This window comes from Meles meles, chromosome 1, assembly GCF_922984935.1.
Source record: "Meles meles chromosome 1, mMelMel3.1 paternal haplotype, whole genome shotgun sequence".
In the NCBI taxonomy this organism is placed as follows: Eukaryota; Metazoa; Chordata; class Mammalia; order Carnivora; family Mustelidae; genus Meles; species Meles meles.
The window spans coordinates 109,168,503-109,189,892 of NC_060066.1; the positions used below are offsets into that span (position 1 = coordinate 109,168,503).

Genomic DNA, 21,390 nt, shown 5'->3' on the forward strand with positions numbered 1-21,390 from the left:
TAAAAAAAAAAAAGATTTTATTTATTTGAGAATGAGCAAAAGTGAGAGAGATCATGGAGATGGAGAAGCAGACTCACTCTTGAGTGAACAACCTGTCATGGGGCTCAATCCCAGGACCCTGGGATGATGACCTGAGCCGAAGGCAGACTCTTAACAGACTGAGCCACCCAAGTGCTCCTCCAAAATATTTTTATAACACATATTATTAAAGTATCTACTGGAGAGGCCCCTGGGTGGCTCAGTCGGTTAAGCAGCTACCTTCGGCTCAAGTCATGATCCCAGGGTCCTGGGACTGAGCCCCACATCGGGCTCCCTGCTCAGCAGAGAGCCTGCTTCTCCCTCTCCTTCTGCCTGCCACTCTGTCTACTTGTGCTGTCTCTCTATAAGAAAAAATAAAGTGTCTACTGGACATTACTATTAATTTCCCAGTTACCCAGTTCCATTTTTTTTTTAGGTATCCCCTATAGTCTTAACAGACTTAATCTATAACCTATCAGATATCTTACACAAACCCTCCACAGGTCTGTGGTTATCACTAAGTTGCTCCCATTTCATCCTTCTCTTGTATTTTTTACCTACTGATTTCTTTGGAGTAAAGGGCTCATTTTCACAGAGGAAATCTTAGGAAAGTTGCCCTCATTCATGTTTCTTTCCCATCGTTTAAGAAGATCACCCTTCAGGGAACTCTAAGTTCCTATCTCCCCAATTCCCTTCCAACTTTCCCACATTCCTAATGATTTCTCTCACTAGGATTTTAATTCAATAAGACTTTTAGTTGTTTCTCAAACCTCCTCAAGTCCTTGTTCTTTTTCTCTTTTCTTTGCCTGATCTTTTTCTCTCAGGAGAACAAAAAGACCATATATGCATTTATGAGGTACTCTGTCAGATGTACCTTAAAGTTAGTATGTATACTGGATTTTTTTATTATATGTATTTACCAAAAAGCAATTATCTATATGCAGCCTAGTACATGGTAAGCATTCAATTTCCTAAATACTGACCGGGAAGATCCTAGTTGCTGAACATGGATGCTTATATGTCTTTGACTTTGGTAATACCGTCCTTTACTTAAGAAAGGCATCCTTATTGCCAGTGGTGCAGCTTTTGAGAACACTATACCCTGGATGGGGATCCCGTCTAGTCAGTCAGATGGGTCTCTTCAGCCCTGAACATCAATGGTGTTTGTGCTACCACCACACTGCTATTTGTATTTACTTAATAAATGTATGCTGAATTGGACCGAGATAGCAACGGGCACCTTATTAACTAAGAATAGTTGAGAAGCCAGCAAAGGAAATCAATTTCCAACCCTCCCTGAACCTGATGTCCCGTCCCCTACCCCCAACCCATATCTTAGCATTGATTTTACTCCCACACAAGGCACAGAATCATTTCCTTCAGCTACTGGGCTCTTCTCCTGGTTGTCTGCTTTTAGGGAAGGGAATGGGGGATGACAAAAGGGAGGAAGATGTATATCTAACAAACCAGTCAAAAGCTCTCTCCATTCTCCCTTCAGTCCTTATCTCCACTTGCTCTGCCCATTATGAATACTAGCTGAGGAGGAGCTAGGATAAGGAAAATGCAGAAGGTGGGAATGAGTTAGAAGAGACCACAACAGGGGAAAGAAGACCCCCCCACACACACATGCAACCCTCCCCCTGCTCCACCATCATTAACTCAGCCAGACAGAAAACTTTCTATTGAGATTTACCTGTGATCAGGGACTAGATAACAATTTTTGCCCAGGATATGGAAAAAAACTTTCAATGACACTCTGAAATGGTAAGACTTTGACATTTTTATTAAGAAATATCTTTATTTTAAATGATAGTACAAAAACTGTATATATAATATAGATCTGTATAAGTGTATATATATACACACAAATGATCACCCACACACACATATACACACACACCCTTCCTCATCAAACTCAAATCTTATTAAAATCCTAAAGAAAAAAAGAGAAGTATATTTGTTTTCCTAAACCATATTGTACATAAAGCTGTCAGAAAACCTGAAAAACTGAGGACATTTTGAGAAGAATCTAGGCACCCCCATCCACCCTCTTTTTCTCCGCCAACATAAATGGCCTTGGTAGGAGGCCAGGCTACAGGACAAAGCCAGAAAAGGGAGCTGCAATCATTAATGTTGGTCAAGTGAGATGCCTAAAACCAACTAGGAAGCACAGGATATAGGGTATGACCTAGATTAATTCTCAGAAACAAACCACTTCAGAATAAACAGAAAATACATGTAATAGGGAAGGAGGGCAGTGGAAAGAGGAAAGACAAGGCTCATAGATTAGAAATGACCTACTAATTAAGTTCTAGTGCCTGGGAAAGACTCAATGAGATAAGAACAATGGGGTCACAGAAGCAGAAGTAGTTTAGAGGGGAAAGTGGGGGAGAGAGATAGGGAATCACAATTTCCTACCATTAGCCAGCCAAATTGCTACTGTAGAGTCTAGGAATGTCACCCCACCCACTAAGCCTAGAGAGTTTCCAAAAAAAAAAAAAAAAAAAAGGCAGCACCAGAGGCTCGAAGCTACTTAATTCAAATTCATATCCTTCTTACTCCTGTTCTCATATTAAATATATTGGGATAGGAAATAGAGTACCAAGTCGGAAAATATTCATCACATAAAATGGAGATAGATAAGAGCCTGGAACAGGATACAGGCGGTGCTGACATATAGTTCATTCTAAAAGCTCCTTCCCTGGCCATACAGAGATGTCTGCACAATGAGGCCATTCTCCAATAAATTTGGATAAAAACTGACTTCTACTCAATATTCAACTTCTGGGAAGAGTTCACTATATGCCTGAAATCTTCTAGCTCTGGAAGTTCATATGATGTTTGTTAGGAGAGGGCCACACAAGTTTTTTCAAAATGATTTCCCAAAAGGATGAGATTTCTAAACTGAGAAAGCAGATGTACAGAATGCCCGCTCCTTGTGCCATGACCCCTTTATTTAAGGTTTCTTTCCTGTTCAGAGGTGTAAGAGATCTTACAAGTGCCAGTGAAAACAGCTGCCATAAGAGTGAAAAGGAGGCTTACTCTATGGAAGGGCAGCTCTGTCTTCACCCCTGACACTGCTCTGAACTGTTTAGCTTACATGGTGTCATCACACCATATGCTAAACAAGTCTCTGTAAAGCCAGACACTGGTTCTCCCTGAGGCTTACTCAGATTTCTCATTACACCAGGTTCAAGCATACCTCTCAGAGAAGGGCCGGAGTAGAGCTTTTTCTTCCTCGGCCCCCTTAGTGAAGCCACAGGAACCCTCTTCAATGTGTTTAATGGAATCAAAATATTTCCAGGTTATACCAAGTATTTTAAAGCTGAATCTCAAATAAACAAAAAGTGGGAAGATCCATATGTATTTATAAATGTACACACCAATATGCACCCAGAAAATGGGTACTAAAAATGCCCTGGTCACACAACACCTAACTTTGACTGTAGAGCCCTCTGGTAAATTCATTTCTTTTATATCAATATAAAGAAAGAAAGTAATTTGGTATGCCATAGATTTCTAACATTACTGAGCAGATACAAAAATTTTAATAATGCAATGGGAAGGCTGAAGGAGGGGGAAAGGCAAGGCCAAAAATAACTACGCATGGATCTGACAGGAAAAAAAGAACATCTTTTAAGGCTGAGTTCAAAACATAGAAAACCTAAAGTCAAGTTCTCCCATATCTCCATTAAGAAACCTCAACGCTGGCATTACAATTAAGAGATCCCACAGAGGTAGTGATAGGAAGGGAATTGTACATTTATATATTTATAAGTAATTTCCCTGAAGCTAGGAACAAGAACAGAAATATTAAGACTTCTTTCTTTTTCTTTTTTCGGGGAAGACCAAAATGCAAATGTAGAATCTAAAATTCATAAATACTGATATTGTTAAAGCAGCTTTATTTTAAAGTAGGCAATCATCCTAGGTTCCAAGTTTCTTCTGCTTAAGTACCAACTCTGAACCACCTGTCTGTTAATTGATTCTCTGTAATCCAGTCTTGCCAACACAACAGTTGGGATCTAGCAACATTTTCCCAACTTCCATTGCTGATCCTGAAAGATGCAAATCATAAAATGTTATTGCCATTAATGCATTTCATCTTTAATTTCTACCTACTTCAAGGGATCCGGATCTGCCATTTTCTCCATGGCAATATAACTGGAGATCAAATCCTATTTCCCTTCTCTGGGATGATAAAAGGTGTATTTCAAGTAAATAACAATAAATACCTTTTTGCTACTCTTCCCTTTCCAGACATTTCTCTTTTCTCTTTCCCTATCCCAACTCCCTATCTCAGAGACCCCATCATCAAAAATGACTTGGGCTGTATTAGAGATTTTTCTAGGTAAGGGTGACAGCCTCCTACAGAAAGAGAATAATAAGTATTTCTGAAGTTCTCCCAAAACAGTAGGAACTCTGTATGTTCAGCAGGGAGTATTGGATGGCAACTCCTGGCCCTGGTCAGAAGCTATCCCAGAGAGACAGGTAGCTGGGCCTGGCTATCCTCTGCAGAGTTAACCTCCACTCCTTTAACAGGAAAGAGGGGGAAAAAAGGAATTAAAGTCAATATATAAACAAAGAAAATAAACCAAACACATCTAAAATGACACTTGGTCCATCTATCTCTATGGTTAGGCTAAAGCTCTGAAATGGCACAAAATAGCAGCTTATTGTTAGCACCTGGTTCACAAAGGGAGTCAGAAAAAACATTGCAAGCCGAAAAAGGACAACTTGACAGAAAATGGCACAATTTCACCCTAGCCCTTACCTGGGCTTCTCGTCTTTTCCCCAAACCAAGAGTAATCTCTCAAGCCTACGGAGAAAACCTAGTGGTGGTTTTCTCCTAGTGGTGGCCAATGGCCAGGATTAATTTCAAACTGGTATTTTTGCCTATAAGCCTCTAATAACCAATTCTGTTTGTCAAATTTGGTTTGGCAAGTTATGTTTTAGGTCTATTTTGAGCCCCAAGTGATTCTGCACCTCTGGAAAACTGCAGCAAATTACTTCACTAATCAAGGTAAATAGAACCATGTGAACTGTCAAGTTTTATTCCAAATTAAAAATATATGTTTTCCCCATGATTGCTAATTAAGAAAACCGTATTCTAAACAGTCATTCAAATGTTTACTTGGCACATCCTCTGGTTTCTTCTTCTCATTTACAATAAAGCAAGAGAGCAGGCCTAGAATGATGGGGGCCCAATGTCAAAGGCAATAACTTCTGTAATGTAACTTTTCCACAACCTCTCTCTCTCCATCCATAACCTCTCCTTCTGAAAAAACTCCAAACTGGTGCACAAAGAAAACCCAGCAATGAAACACTTTCCAAAAGCATCTAAGAAAAGGGAGCAGGCACAGTGGTAGAGAAGGGAGTCAGGCAGATGAAGTTATCAAGCCAGAATTTTTGGTTCCTTACTTTATGGCACTTCTAGTTTTTCACTCTTTTGCCAACACACACCGAGCACCTACAAGGCACAAAAGCTCTGCAAAAAAGCCGACCTTAAGGAACAGAACAATCTGCTCATCCCAGGTCAAATGGAAACAGAACTCCACCAACACCTTCAGCAATTGCCTCTCCCCCAACTTCTTCTTTTGCAATGAGGAGGATACCATGTAAGCTCCACAGAAAGGCACACATAGAAAACTCAATAAAATTTATAAAATTAAAAAGTTGACATTAAAGCTTGATATTATATAAATAAATGTGTGGAAGCAAGTTGTTCTAGCAACAGACTATCTTCCTGATTTCAATTTTATAAAATCTAGCCAGAGCAAAGTTTGTATCTCGGGACCAGATTGTTTCATAACCCCACAAGCCTCTTCCTGGCCACTTTCCAGCATTGTGAAGCACAGCCTGGAGGATTTTGGATTTACATACACTTCTCCCACATAAACAAGTTTTCTTTCCTTTCCAGTTTTTAAATATTCCACTTCAGTTTCTTAAACTGGCATCTGAATTATGGACACATAATGAATGCAGAGTTAAGCAATTACCAATTTCTTTTCAGTGAAATTAAATCAGGATGGGGGGAATGCCTGCTCCTTTGGAAGCAGAATATATATTTCCTCTTCCCAAAAGCTTGCTTCTCATCCACCTCCTAGTTAGTTTTCTTCTCTACCAGGTACAAGTCATAAATATAAGGCAAAATTTAAGGTCACTTGACGGTGCAACTATAAAAAGCTCTGCGCATGTCTATACTAGGAATGTTGTCTTAAAATCTTCTGATACAAAGTCAGTTATTTAAAAAAACAATCAACCCACAATATCCAGCATTCTTTTACCTCTAAGCTTAAAGTGATGATGTGAGCTGAGAAAACTGGTCCTTATTCTTTTGGTCTTTCAAAAGAAGTATTCCCTAAATTTGGCTTCGAATTTTCCAGTTGCATAGCAAGCCTTCCTGAGCCCAAGCACTGTTACCCTGCTATAGTTTTCTTCTTAAGGACATTCTTAATTTTTATACAATGTCTGTCCTCTGTATTTTCTTTTTAAAAAGAGGAAAAAGATGGACACAGTACAAGTTGTGGCCCTCGCACATTAAGATGAAACAGTTTCCAAGGAAACTCCAGAATGAGGCTCTATGGTCCCTCCTGCCCCAGTCACTTCCGTGTCTCTCTCTTCCATCTCCCCCTCTGTCACTACTACAGCGTCTACTTCGGCCACCTCCTCAACCATAGTGAAATCAACTCCATTGGGCTGTTGTCTGGCCATAGCCTCTAGCTTGAGGCGGTACTGCTCTGCTTCCTGTTCTTTCTTTAGAAGCTGGTGTCGGTATTCCTGGGCTCTTCGATTGGCTTCCTGGAGCTGCTGTTGGAGTAGCTCTCTTTCAGTGCCCTCCTGTAAAGGTAAATAATGTTACCACCAGGTTAAGAATTCCTGATCCCAGATTATCCAGAGAGTAGACAAAAAACGTAAAGAAGGGCTCAGGCCTTAAAAGTTTTTTGGCTTTTGATTCTTTCCTTTCTCTTCTATCTACTGCTGCTAAGGACATACCTTGCTCTCCTCCACACTGTTTGTCCTCTCTTCTATTCTTGGTTTCTTAGTCAGAGGCAACTTCTCTGCTTCTTCCTCTTCTTCAATTACAGTTTCCTCTGCAACCTGACCAGCAGGTACAGTTAGAACTACAAGCCAAAGGACACCAATTGGAGGTAATGAATACATAGTGAAACAAAGAGGTTTTGCCTACTTTATTATTTTTTTAAAGATTATATTTATTTATTAGACCCAGAGAGAGACAGTGAGAGAGGGAATACAAGCAGGGGGAGCGGGTGAAAGAGAAGCAGGCTCCCTGTGGATGGGAAGCCCGATGTGGGACTCCATCCCAGGACCCTGGGATCATGACCTGAGCTGAAGGCAGATGCTTAACCGGCTGAGCCACCCAGGCACCCGCCTACTTTATTATTTAAGATTTTATTTTTCTGTAACCTCTACACCCAAGGTAGAGCTCAAATTTACAATCCTGAAATCAAGAATTACAAGCTCTGCCAACTGAGCCAGGCAGGCACCCCTGTTGCTTTAAATTAGAAAATAAACTGAAATATATTAGCTGAAATCTTATTATTCATATCTCTTTGGATCTTAAAATCAACAGGTAAATCATGGCCTACAGAAAGAAACAGGAAAGATTAGCGTATCAGATCTGGAAGCCATGCAGTTAACACCCGGTCTGATGCTCTTATATAAAGATCTCTAACTCAGGGGGCACCTGGGTGGCTCAGTCGGTTAACTGTCTGTCTTTGGCTCAGGTCATGGTCCCAGGGTCCTGGGACTGAGCTCCACATCAGGCACCCTGTTCAGCAGGGAGTTTGCTTCTCCCTCTCCCTCTGCCACTCCCCTGCTTGTGCTCTCTTTCTCTCAAATAAATAAATAAGTAAAACCTTAAAAAAAAATGTCTAACTCACTCTAGGGTCACCTGGGTAGCTCAGCCGGTTAAGTGTCCAACTCTTGATTTCAGCTCAGGTCATGATCTCAGGGTCATGAGATCCAGCCTTGCACTGGGCTCCGCATTGAGTGTGGAGGTTGCTTAAGTTTCTCTCTCTCTCTCTGCCCACTCCCACTGCTGCTTGCACACAGGCTCACTCTCTCTGTCTCTAAAATAAGTAAGTCCAACTCTAGATTAAAAGCTATGGCCAAGGGCGCCTGGGTGGCTCAGTGGTTTAAGCCGCTGCCTTTGGCTCAGGTCATGATCTCAGGGTCCTGGGATCGAGTCCCACATCAGGCTCTCTGCTCGGCAGGCAGCCTGCTTCTCTCTCACTCTCTCTGCCTGCCTCGTTGCCTACTTATGATCTCTCTCTGTCAAATAAATAAATAAAAATCTTTAAAAAAAAAAAAAAAAGCTATGGCCAATAAGCTTACAATTCCTTGGGAGTTGTCTAATGAAGGCCTAATGTCTTTATGTAAGATTTTTGAGGAACTTCACATGAAAGCAGTTTACCACTCACTATATCCAATTTAATAAATTTCTCTTTTGTAGATAAATGAGAACAGGGTCAACAAACAGTTCAATGCACTGCACATCACCAGACACTGACATGGATGTGGCAACACTGGACTACTCATAAATTGTTAGTGGAACTATAAAATGGTACAGTCACTCTAGGAAATAGTTCATGCTCTGCCGAAGTATTTACAAAATTAAACATGTTTACAAAACTAAACATGTACTTAGCATGCAACCCATCAATTGCACCGTGGGGCATTTATCCCAGAGAACTCAAAATTTATATTCCTATAAAACATGTACACTATTGGTCATAACAGCTTTATTCATAGATAGCAAAAAACTAGAAACAATTTAAATGTCCTTCAATGAATGGTTAAACAAACTGTGGTAATCCATGCCATGGACACTATTCAGCAATAAAAAGGAGTGAACTATTGATCTAAACAACAACTTGGATAGATTTTAAGGGAATTATGCTGAGAGAAGAAAAGCCAATCTCAAAAGGTTCCATATTACATGATTCCATTTACTATAATATTCTTGGAATGACAAAAGTATAGAGTTAGAAAACAAAAGAGTTAGTGGTTGCCAGGGGTCAGGAATGGGTTGGGAAGTGAGGTACCTATAGATACAAAAGTAGCACAAGGTATCCTTGTGATGGAACTTTTCTATTTTTTTTTTTTTTAAGAGAGAGCAAGCAAGAGAGCGCCTGAGCACGTGTGAACAGGGAGTAGGGAGGGAGGCAGTGTGCCAGAGGAGAGAATCTCAAGTAGACTCCACACTCTGTGGAGCCCACATGGGGCTCAGTTTCATCATCCTAAGATCATAACCTGAGCTGAATCCGAGAGTTGGATACTTAACCATGTGAGCCATCCAGGTGCGCTGGAACTGTTCTCTGTCTTGACTGTGGCGGTGCTCACACAAATCTACACTTGTATTCACTGCAGAGAACTAAGTGCATACATAAACACATATCTGAATGCATATAAAACTGGAAAATTTTCAATAAGGTTGGCGAATTGTATCAATGTCAATTTCCTGTCTGTGATATTGTATTACTGCAAAATGTTACCAATGGGGGAAACTGGGTGATAGGGACACTGGATCTCTCTGTATTATTTCTCACAACTGTATACACTGGGGTACCTGAGTGCCTCAGTCAGTTAAAAGTCTGACTCTTTTTTTTTTTTTTTTAGGATTTTATTTATTTATTTGACAGACAGAGATCATAGTAGGCAGAGGTGGGCAGAGAGAGGGGGGGAAGCAGGCTCCCTGCTGAGCAGAGAGCCCGACATGGAGCTCGATCCCAGGACCCTGGGATCATGACCTGAGCCGAAGGCAGAGGCTTAACCCACTGAGCCACTCAGGTGCCCCTAAATGTCTGACTCTTGCTCTCAGCTCAGGTCTTGATCATAGGTCATAAATTCAAGCCCCACACGGGGCTCCATACTGGATGTGGAGCATATGTAAAAAAACACACTATAGGGATGCCTGAGTGGCTTAATTGGCTAAGCATCTGCCTTTGGCTTTGGGTCATGATCTCAGAGTCATGGGATCAAGCCCTATGTGGGGCTCTCTGCTAAGTGGGGAGTCTGCTTCTTTCTCTCACTCTTCCTCTATATTCTCCCTCTTTCTATCAAGTAAATAAATAAAATCTTAAAAAAAAAACCCTAACTATACACATATCTACAATGATCACAAAATTAAAAACTTTAAAATTCTATTTAGGTTTTAGGTTACATTATAACTTTTGTTTACAACAGAAAATTTACCTAGTTACTTGGTTTGGTTGATTTAAAATTTAGCTTGTAGTCCTTGGTTACTCATCAACTGATGGCAATAGAAAACAGCTTAGATATCTGCTAGGTGGAAAAGGCGGTTTAGTTGGGATTTTAAAACATCCTGCAGGGGCGCCTGGGTGGCTCAGTGGGTTAAGCCACTGCCTTCGGCTCAGGTCATGATCTCAGGGTCCTGGGATCGAGTTCCGCATCGGGCTCTCTGCTCAGCAGGGAGCCTGCTTCCCTCTCCCTCTCTCTCTCTCTCTCTGCCTGCCTCTCTATCTACTTGTGATCTCTCTCTGTCAAATAAATAAAATATTAAAAAAAAAAAAACATCCTGCAGATAATTCACAAAATCTCAGCTTTCCTTCTTTGTGCCTGGTTAAAAACATTTGTAAAAGGTGGTGTAGTTCATCTGGGCAAAACTTCAAATATTTTTTCCCCTCAAAACAACTCCATTCTCATTTATTTGACTCCATTATTAGCAGAGTTTCTCACCTACCCAAGGAAGCCCCAAAGCTTTAAACCATGTTCATAAAAACATCAATAGTATATTCCTCCCCCACAAAATTAATAGGAATTTATGATACCAAAACTTGAATTATTCAGGTTTGGTTTTTTTTTTAAGATTTTATTTCTTTGACAGAGAGAGAAAGCGAGAGAATACAAGAGCACGAGCGGGGGGGAGGTGCAGAGGGAGAAGCAGACTCCCCACCAAGCAGGGAATCAGATAAGGGGCTCAAGGCAGAAGCTTAACTGACTGAGCCACCCAGGCACCCCAATTATATAGGTTTAGTATCTGTTTTTTCTTTCTATGCTACAAAGATCCACCAATTTAAATAGTTTGAAAATTATAAAATCCCCATCATTATTTAGGCCAAGTCAAAATTTTGGTGACTCAAATGCAATAAACCAACCCTCCTCTTTCAAACTCCAATTTTTTTTTTTTTTTTTTTTTAAAGACAGAGACAGAGAGACTGCAAGCAAAGGGGGGCAGCACAGAAGGAGAGGGAGAGAGAAAAACTGAAGCAGGCTCCATTCCTAGCATGGAGCCCAAGGCGGGACTCAATCTCACCAACCTAAGATCATGACCTGAGCCAAAATCAAGAGTCAGACACTTAACCAACTGAGCCACCCAAGGACCTCAAACTCCAGTATTTTTAAGGAATGAAGTTATAATGATTAGCTGCTCTTGAAAAAAACAAAAACAGGGCGCCTGGGTGGCTCAGCTGGTTAAGCAACTGCCTTCGGCTCAGGTCATGGTCCCAGAGTCCTGGGATTGAGTCCCACATCAGGCTCCCAGCTCCATGGGGAGTCTGCTTCTCCCTCTGACCTCCCCTCTCATGCTTTCCCTCACTCTCTCTCTCAAAATAAATAAAAAAATTTAAAAAAAAGAAGAAAAAACAAAAACAAAACTATTGATGTATTTCTTGAAGAAGTAATACATTCACATGGTTCAAAAATTAAAAGTGATGGGGCGCCTGAGTGGCTCAGTTGGTTGAGCACCTCCTTCAGCTTAGGTCATGATCTTATAGTCCCAGAATAATGTCCCCAAGTAAGGCTCCCTGCTCAGAGAGGGGTCTGCTTCTCCCTCTCTCTCTGCCTCCTCCCCCTGCTCGTGCTCTGTCTCTTTTGCTCTCAGTTTCTCTCTCTCTCTCAAAAAAATAAAATCTTTAAAAATATATTAGAAGTTATAAAAACATATGTAGTGAAAAGTCTCCCATCCATCTCCAATTACTCAGGTACTTTCTCGGGAGGCAACCAATGTTTTTTTGTTTGTTTTTTAAGATTTTATTTATTTATTTTGCAGAGAAAGAGGGAGAGAGAGAGCACAAGCAGAGGGAGCAGGAGAGGGAGATGGAGGCTTCCCACTGACTAGGGAGCCGGATGTGGGATCATGACCTGAGCTGAAGGCAGATGCTTAGCTGAGCCACCCAGGCATCCCCCCACTTTTTTTTTTTTTTAAGATTTTATTTATTTATTTGACAGAGAGCACAAGCAAGGAGGCAACCAATGTTATCAATGTTATTCTTGAATATTCCTTCAGAAATGGTTTAAGTCTATGAATATATTAGCAAATATACATATATTTCCCCCTTTTTAAAAAATACAAGTGTAGCATATTCTACACACTGTTCTGCATCTTACTTTTGTCACTTAACAATATGGTTTTGGGATGAGACCATGCTAGTATATAAGGCACTTCCTCATTGTTTTCAGCAGCTGCACAGCACTCCAATGTATGGGTGTACCATAATTTCTTCATCTAGTTCCCTACTGACATATACTTACTTTATTTTTATTTTTTAATTTAATTTTTTAAATTTTTTTATATACATATAATGTATTTTTATCCCCAGGGGTACAGGTCTGTGAATTGCCAGGTTTACACACTTCACAGCACTCACCATAGCAATACCCTCCCCAAAGTCCATAACCCCACCTCCCCTCCCCACCTCCCCCCAGCAACCCTCAGTTTGTTTTGTGAGATTAAAAGTCACTTATGGTTTGTCTCCCTCCCGATCCCATCTTGTTTCATTTATTCTTTTCCTACTCCCCAAACCCCTCATGTTGCATCTCCACTTCCTCATATCAGGGAGATCATATGATAGTTGTCTTTCTCCGATTGACTTATTTCACTAAGCATGATACCCTCTAGCTCCATCCACGTCGTCGCAAATGGCAAGATTATTTTTCATTTTTTACTGGAGTATAGTTAATCCACAGTGTTACACTAGTTTCAGGTGTATAACACAGTGACTCAAGCTCTCTATACATTATGTTATGTTTACCACATACAGATACCATCTACTTGGGTTATTTTTAATCTTGGATGATTACAAATAGTGCTATAATGAATAGCTCAGTATATATTTCATTTCTGTGTGAATATAAATTCTTAGAAAAGAACTTTTTACCCAAAAGGTATGTGTATCTTTAATACTGATAGATACTGGGAGCTCCTGGGTGGCTCAGTTGGTTAAGCATCTGCCTTTGGCTCAGGTCATGATCTCCGGGTTCTGGGAATGAGCCCCATGTCAGATTCCCTGCTCACTGGGGAATCTGCTTCTCCCTCTGCCCCTCCTCTTTGAGAGCACATAAGCACTCTGTCTCCCATAAATATAATCTTTTTAAAAATGCTGATAGATATTGCAATCAATTCTTTAGAGGATACATTAATTTACACTCTCAGCAGTGATTTTTTTTTTTTTAATTTTTAAATACTCTCTACACCCAACATGGGACTAGACCTTACAACTCTGAGATCAAGGATCACAAGCTATACTGACTGAGCCAGCCAATGATTTATGAGTGCCTATTTCCCCACACCTCTGACAACATAGTGTTATAATGGTATCTCAGTGCAGAACTGATTTGCATTTCTATGTATGAAGTAGGTTGAACATATTTCTGTGTTTTTTAATATATATATATTTAATATATATATATAAAAATATATATATATATTTTAAAGATTTTATTTATTTATTTGACAGAGATCACAAATAGGCAGAGAGGCAGACAGAGAGAAAGGAGGAAGCAGGCTCCCTGCCAAGCAGAGAGCCCGATGTGGGGCTTGATCCCAGGATTCCGGGCTCATGACCTGAGCCGAAGGCAGAGGCTTTAACCCACTGAGCCACCCAGGTGCCCATATTTCCGTGTTTTTAAGACCCATCAGTATTTTCTGTGAACTACTAGTTCATACTATCTCCTCTTTTATCTTTTACTCACACATTTTATATATATTAGGGAAATCAGGCTTTGCCAGCCTAGTTTCCATTTCTTTTTTTCTTGGAGCCAATCTGGTATCTGGCATTCTTTTAGTCTCACTACTTACTTTAATGCTTCATATTTAGAGGACTGTGGAGTGTCTAAAATATCTTTTTGGGGCGCCTGGTTTGTTCAGTGGGTTAAGTCTCTGCCTTCGGCTCAGGTCATGATCTCAGGGTCCTGGGATCGAGCCCCATATTGGATTCTCTGCTCAGCAGGGAGCCTGCTCCCCCTCTCTCTCTGCCTGTCTCTCTGCCTACATGTGATCTCTCTCTCTGTCAAATAAATAAATACAATCTTCAAAAAAATAAAAATAAAAAATAAAATATCTTTTCATACACACTTGTCTGAATGGGATAACTCACCTTGCTGTCCATCTTGCATAGTTACAATAAATGGCTGGCCAATGCTTCCAGTAGGGATCGAAGTTTGTATATTACCCAGAGGGACTCCATCAGTCACTATGGTGATGACCCTTTGGCCTCCACTCCCCACCACTTGCTGGATTGATGAGTCAACAGAATTTCCCTCTGTGACTTCCTCTGAATTAGCTAAAGATGATGAAAATGAATTGGAAATTTCAGCTTTCTAAAAAAATAGGAGTACAACAATTTCAGCCTTCTTGAAATTGATTATATCAGGGATAGGAAAACTTGAAAAAAGAAGTTAGATTTAAGTTTCTAAAGCAAATTCCAGTGAACAATGCTAAGTTGCAGGAGAAAAGAAAATAGTAAATCCAATAGAACAGTATTTTCAAAAATGTCTTCACTGAGATGTTAATAACTTTCACTAAGGATGGGTTCTATGCATAAATATACTTCCAAAATGCCAGTTTATATATGCTTAAATTTTCTGTTCGTTTTTAAAGAAGTATCAGAAACCCCAACAGGCTAATGAGCACTGTGATTCTCCAGAAGGACAGAAGATATGCTAAGTTTCCCTAGCATATTTGATCTTGGAGTTCTTTTTTCAAGAAGCATCTTGAAAGTCTAAATAAATCTATGGAGCTTAGAAAAATAATTACAGAGTAGATCTATTTCTATAAGAAAATGGATTAACAAAATGACATGTCAAGAATCAAAACACTGATGAAGTCTGACAGACATACATGGTAGGTGGCTTCTCCCATCTGACAAACAATAATATTAACAGCAACTAACACTGACTACTTACAATGTACCCAGGTACCCTTCTAAAAGCTTTATATATATATATATTATGTTGAATCAAAATTTTCAGTTCGGAAATCAAAAAAGGGAAGGGGGTGCCCCACTGAAGAAGAAGAGGTGTCAGAAGAGGATGAGACTCTTGATCTTGGGGTCACTATTCAAGCCTCACATTGGGTGTAGAAATTATATAAATAAATAAAACTTAAAAAAATAGATTTTCAGTTTGATTAGTCAATATCCCCAATAATTGTTAGGGAAAAGAGTTCCTACTATTCCACTACAGAATCTCTCTCTCTAAAGAGATACAGGTAGGACTTTGTACTAAGTGTGATATGGACTATCCACATGAGACACATTCAGGTGGTTTAATGGAAACGGAGCGTTCACATCTCTTAAAAACAAAGAACAGTTAAATGTTCTAGCTGAAAAGACCTCAAAAGATAATCTAATCCAACCAACCAACCTCAGCCAGAGATGAGGAGACTAAGACCTGGAGAAGATAAATAATTTATCCAAAATCCAAAAGCATATCAAAAATAACAATCACGAGTTTAATACATTGCTTTTCCTCTGCCATGCTGCTCAGTCATACATGTCTGAATAGAGATCTTTATGATTGCTGACAGTTGGAAAAACAGAATTAGTGGAATGTTCTCACCACCCAAATGTCAATGGCAGAAAGAAATCAGAACAATCTGCTTTCATTTATGATGGAGCAGATTGTCAGAAGGCTCCAGAAAGATTGCTAGATGACTATTTAGCTCTACCTAATACTATTTGCCCCTACTTATATGAAGCCCTAAGCCTTCTCCACACAGGCTACCAGCTCTAGCTAAGTCACTTGACCCTTTTTTGTTCTGTATATCAGAAGGCCACTATACAGCACATATCTGCCCAACTCCACTGGAAATGCCAAAATATCATCTCCAGTGAAAATAAAAGCAAGCTACCCTAAAGTACACAGAATATGACAATGAGAGACGTAGCAGTCTTACGTATTTTGATGCTTTAAATATAACATATCTAAGCTGCTATTTTGAATCATTCTATGATAGCAACAGTCAAAACATAACATAGAGTATTTCCCAAATAATCTGCTAATAGAAGACTAAACATTTCAATCTGAAGCAACTGGAGCAAACAAACTTGAAACTGCAAAAATACAAAGAAATGACTGAGTCATTCTCTAATGTTATTCAGCCATCTGATTATATTGCTTAAGTGATTTTTCTTTCTGATGTTCAGTGACTCCACAGTCCTCTTTCTTAGATGTCTCTAATTAACCATAATTCTTTAATATTTCATGCAGATTAAATCTGCTGGAAATGTAAAAACAAAAGAAATGCTGATTAACCCAGCAGATATCCCTTACCTACCTGTGGCTCTGTGAGAGTTAGAAAAGGGGGCTGATGCCTCAGCAAAAGCTGCAAGGGTGGCCAGCACTGAGGTGGTGGAATGTGACAAGTGTGGTGCTGAGGAGGCATGGGGGTCACCTATTTTGGTAAAAAAGGCAAATGAGGTCTGGCGGAGAGAATAAATGGAGATTAACTAAAAATGGCTTTTATTAAATCAAAACCTCAGCTTTGCATTCTAATGTCTTCCTTTTGCTCTCCATTACAAACTGGTATAAACCAATGATCATGGTGTTAACACTCTTGGAAGGTTTAGAAAGGTTTTCCTTTAACGTGGATTAAGGTAATATGCTTAGTAAAGGGCCGCTACATTGCCCACATTTGCTCATTTTCTCGGCACTGCCAGTGCTGAGCATTTGGAGCCAACAGACCCAGAGGGCCGCCTACTCCCTAGGCTGGCTGTACAGAGCTCTCCCTGGCAGCAGGCTTACCCTAAACTAGGTGGTGCTGAGGGAAGAGGGCCTGCAGATACTGCATCTATCTATGAGCCAGACAGGTGAGAAGACTTGGGATGACCTCTAACACAAGGACCGGTAAAACCTGGACATTTCATTTATTGAATGTCAAAGGGTAGTACAACTGATTCATGATAAAAAACAATTACCTACTTTAGTTTTGTCATGATATTCTTTTATAAAAAAACTTTGTTTACAACCTTTTCTTCTTATATCCGTGTGCTATCCTTACAGCTAAGTTCCAGGAGGAAAATGCATTTGATCTGGCAACAGGCACACCCCTAACTTTATGAACCAAAAGTATTACTTGACAGTTTTACATAAATATATAAATATTTATATATATATATAAATATATATATTTCTTTTATAATATAAATATAACTTTTATAAAATGAACTGTATTTCCCTATGTCTTTTGTTATAATTTCAAAGATACTTTTGTGCCAGTTGTGAATTTATTCCAAATCCACCCTTCTTTGCCTTGCCTTGTCATACCGAAACCCTGACATGGACCCTAACAATATTTCTTGACAGTTAGCATGAAATTAAGTTTTGTCATACAAAATTTGTGGCTGCTACAGGAATATTGGTTATTCCTGTATTCTTTTTTTTTTTAAGATTTTATTTAGTTATTTGACAGAGAGAGATCATAAGTAGGCAGAGAGTCAGGCAGAGAGAGAGAGAGAAGCAGGCTCCCTGCTAAGCAGAGAGCCCGATGCGGAACTCGATCCCAGAACCCTGAGATCATGACCTGAGCCGAAGGGAGCGGCTTAACCCACTGAGCCACCCAGGCGCTCAGTTATTCCTGTATTCTCTAGGGTTCTCCTCACCTCTCAATAGCTAATACACTATTATCGGTAATTTTTCATGAATTGTACATGTAAGTTTAGATATTTTAGAAATCATACATATTATATATTACAATAAAATTATACAAATCACCATGTAGTTTTGTCGCCTGACTGGACTCTGACTAATACACTTACCTTCTTTTTAAATGTATTCTTAATTCTTTTTTAAGATTCTATTTTTTTAAAAGATTTTATTTATTTATTTGACACCCAGAGAGAAATCACAAATAGGCAGAGAGAGAGGGGGAAGCAGGCTCTCCGCTGAGCAGAGAGCCCAATGCGGGACTCGATCCCAGGACCCTGAGATCATGACCTGAGCTGAAGGGAGAGGCTTAACTCACTGAACCACCCAGGTTCCCAAGATTCTATTTTTTTTAAGTAATCTCTACACCCAATGTGGGGCTCAAACTCACAACCTGAATATTGAGAGTCGCACACTCCACTGACTGAGCGAGCCAGGAGCCCCTCTTAATTTTTTTAAAGATCTACTTATTCATTTGAGAGAGAGCAAGCATGCACACCCACATGAAGGGTAGAGGGAGAAAGACAATCTCAAGCAGATTCCACACTAAGCACAAGCCTGATGTGGGGCTCGATCCCATAATCCATGAGATTGAGCCAAAAGCAGGAGCTGGATGCTTAACCGACTGAGCCGCCCAGGTGCCCCTTAATTTTTTTAAAGATTTTATTTTTAAGGTTTTTATATTTAAGATACGTTTTCAAGATTATATTTTAATCTCTGCACCCAATGTGGGACTCGAATTTATAATCCCAGGATCAAGAGTCACATGTTCTACTGACTAAGCCAGCTAGGTGCCCCAATGTACTCTCAATTTTTATTTTCCCAATGACTATGCTTAAAGATTCTTTCCAGCTTTTCATCTATCAAAAAGCCAGCTATCTGTAAAACACTTTAAAATACTTAAGGAAATTCCTTTTTAACACTCTTTATAATAAATCCATTCACAGAGCAAAGAATCCTTTTCTGATATGATTAATGTAGGTAATTTTACTGGTTTATAAATTTAAATTTCAAAAAGTAGATTACTTATATAGTATTCCTAATAGCTACGAACTATCTTCTCTTAAGTTTATTATTCTTTTTTTAGTAATGTCTACACCCAATGTGGGGCATGAACTCACAACTCTGAGATCAAGAGTCACGTGCCCTACCATCTCAGCCAGCCAGGTGCCCCAGCTACAAATGATCTTAATCTAGCTTCCGGATGATGATGGTGGCAGTAGGGGATTACAGTGGAGACAGTGATGATAACTCTGTTTTATTCTTCCATTCTCTCACGTAATACTCAGGAAACCAAACAGTCTGAGTGGAACACAATGCCTGTCCTCCAGAAAGGAACCTATGTCTACCCAATAACTTCACACAGAGCAAGATCCAGCTATAGCCTATTACCTAATGCTCCCACTAAATTCATGCTTTTCCCACCACACAGCTTATCACACCAAACTGGCATAAGAACTCACAAATGAAACAAACAAGGAATAAGCAATTTTTAAATATACTTGTATATATACCCATTGAGGAGGTTGGAATATAACTGACAGTAAGTCACTAGCAATCTAAAAACAAGGTTGTTATTATTTTACCATAGTTAAAACACTCACACACACCAGGGCTGTTGTAATTAAAGTTCAAGTAGGCCAAGTATCAGGTAGGTCACTCAACTAAAGTAGAATAGCTGGGTAATGCTTCTTGAGAAGGCACTGTATACTTTTTAGCACATAATGATACCAAGCTAAAGCTGTTCTCCCTTTGATTCAGACATGACTCACTCAACTTCCCCTTAACAGCAAAAGGAAGAAAGAACATTTGTGAAAAATTGGGTTTAATTCTCTGATATACACAGTTGAAACTGAAAAGCAATGATCCAAATTACCTCCTTAGATTTATCCCTGTGAATTTTAGGAAAATTAGGTACTTTATTGCTAAACAATATTAATTCTTCCCTTCTTCTCAATATAAGACCTAACACCAAATAAAGTAAAATGCACATGGATGGTACTGTTTTAAAATGGCACTATCAGGGATGACTCTATTATTTCTATATATAATATATATATATATATATATATATATATAGACTCTATTATATACATATATATATACATATATATGTATATATACATATATATATATACATATATATATATGCATATATATATAATATATAATATATCTATTCAGAATGTGGCTTAGAGAAACCCATCATATCAGGATTTAGGGGAGTGTGCTATGGTAGGATAGGCAATCTCAGTGAGTTGGTGACAAACTAAGTAACTTGCCCAGGTCACATAGGTAGTAAATGTCAGAGGCCAGATTAGAATGCAATTCATTAGATTCCTCAAAGCCTGTACTCTTTATGAACCAATGCAAAGGTATTTATATTTGACTCTGGAGTGCATCTTATGATCCTACAGAAATAGGAAATTCATCTTTGTTACTCTTTTTTTGCCCTGATTAATGTTTAATTTAGTCTGCCTTTCTGAACTGCTGCATGATGATGGTAGCACTGATGACCAGTGATATCTTTAGTCACAAATGGAAAATTGAAAGCAGACTTTATAATACGAATTTTATTATCAAAAATATCCATCGAGAGTGCCTGAGTGGCTCGGTGGGTTAAAGCCTCTGCCTTCAGCTCAGGTCATGATCCCAGGGTCTTGGGATCGAGCCCCGCATAGGGCTCTCTGCTTGGCGGGGAGCCTGCTTCCCCCTCTCACTCTTCCAGGCACTCTGCCTACTTGTGATCTCTGTCTGTCAAATAAATAAATAAAATCTAAAAAAAAAAATCCATCAAAGTGATTATCCTAGGATACATAAAACTATTCCTGGATGGAGGCACCTGGGTGACTGAGTCGGTTAAGTGTCTGCCTTCAGCTCAGGTCATGATTCCAGGGACCTAGGATCGAGCTCCTCACTGGGCTCCCTGCTTGGCAGGGAGCCTACCTCTCCCTCACCCTCTGCCATTCCCCCTCCTTGTGTTCTCTGGCTCTCTCCGTCAAATAAATAAATAAACTCTTTTTTAAAAATTACAAAAAAATATTACTGGATGATGGGGGAAAAAAGAGGGGTGGCTCAGTTGGTTGTGCATCCAACTCTTGATTTCAGCTTAGGTCATGATCTCAGGGTGGTGAGATCAAGCCCCATGTCTGGCTCTGCACTTGGCATGGAGCCTGTTTAGGATTTTCTTTCTCCCTCTCACCCTCTTCTCCTCCCTTTGCACACGCAACTGCACACATTCTCTCTCTCTCTCCAAAAAAAAAAAAAAAAAAAATTATTGGGTAACAGGGAAAAAAGCAAGCCACCCACCCACCATTCAGGAAAAGAAAATCCTTTAACCTAGTTGAATAATACAACCTGAATTTGTCTTATAACTTTTCTCCTTTCTTTTATCTGCATTAATTATCTCCCCTGAAGTGGGAGAGGCAGGTAGAATGGTTTCATGGGTAAGACAACACTGGAGAG

At 39.6% G+C, this 21,390-nt stretch overlaps 1 protein-coding gene across 2 annotated transcripts in view; it reads right to left on the reverse strand.

Moving 5' to 3' along the window:
* Positions 1–1,802: 1,802 nt before the first annotated feature.
* Positions 1,803–21,390, reverse strand: part of GABPB2 (GA binding protein transcription factor subunit beta 2) — a 33,520-nt gene continuing 13,932 nt past the window's right edge. The window contains exons 6-9 of one of the 2 annotated variants that reach the window (XM_046021473.1): positions 16,559–16,675; positions 14,379–14,564; positions 7,015–7,142; positions 1,803–6,858 (exon numbers count right to left, since the gene is read on the reverse strand). In XM_046021473.1, coding sequence (XP_045877429.1) covers positions 6,559–6,858; positions 7,015–7,142; positions 14,379–14,564; positions 16,559–16,675 — 731 coding nt within the window. In that variant the 3' untranslated portion in view covers positions 1,803–6,558. The remainder of the gene's footprint in view (positions 6,859–7,014; positions 7,143–14,378; positions 14,565–16,558; positions 16,676–21,390) is intronic. The other variant, XM_046021462.1, reaches the window with a different exon arrangement.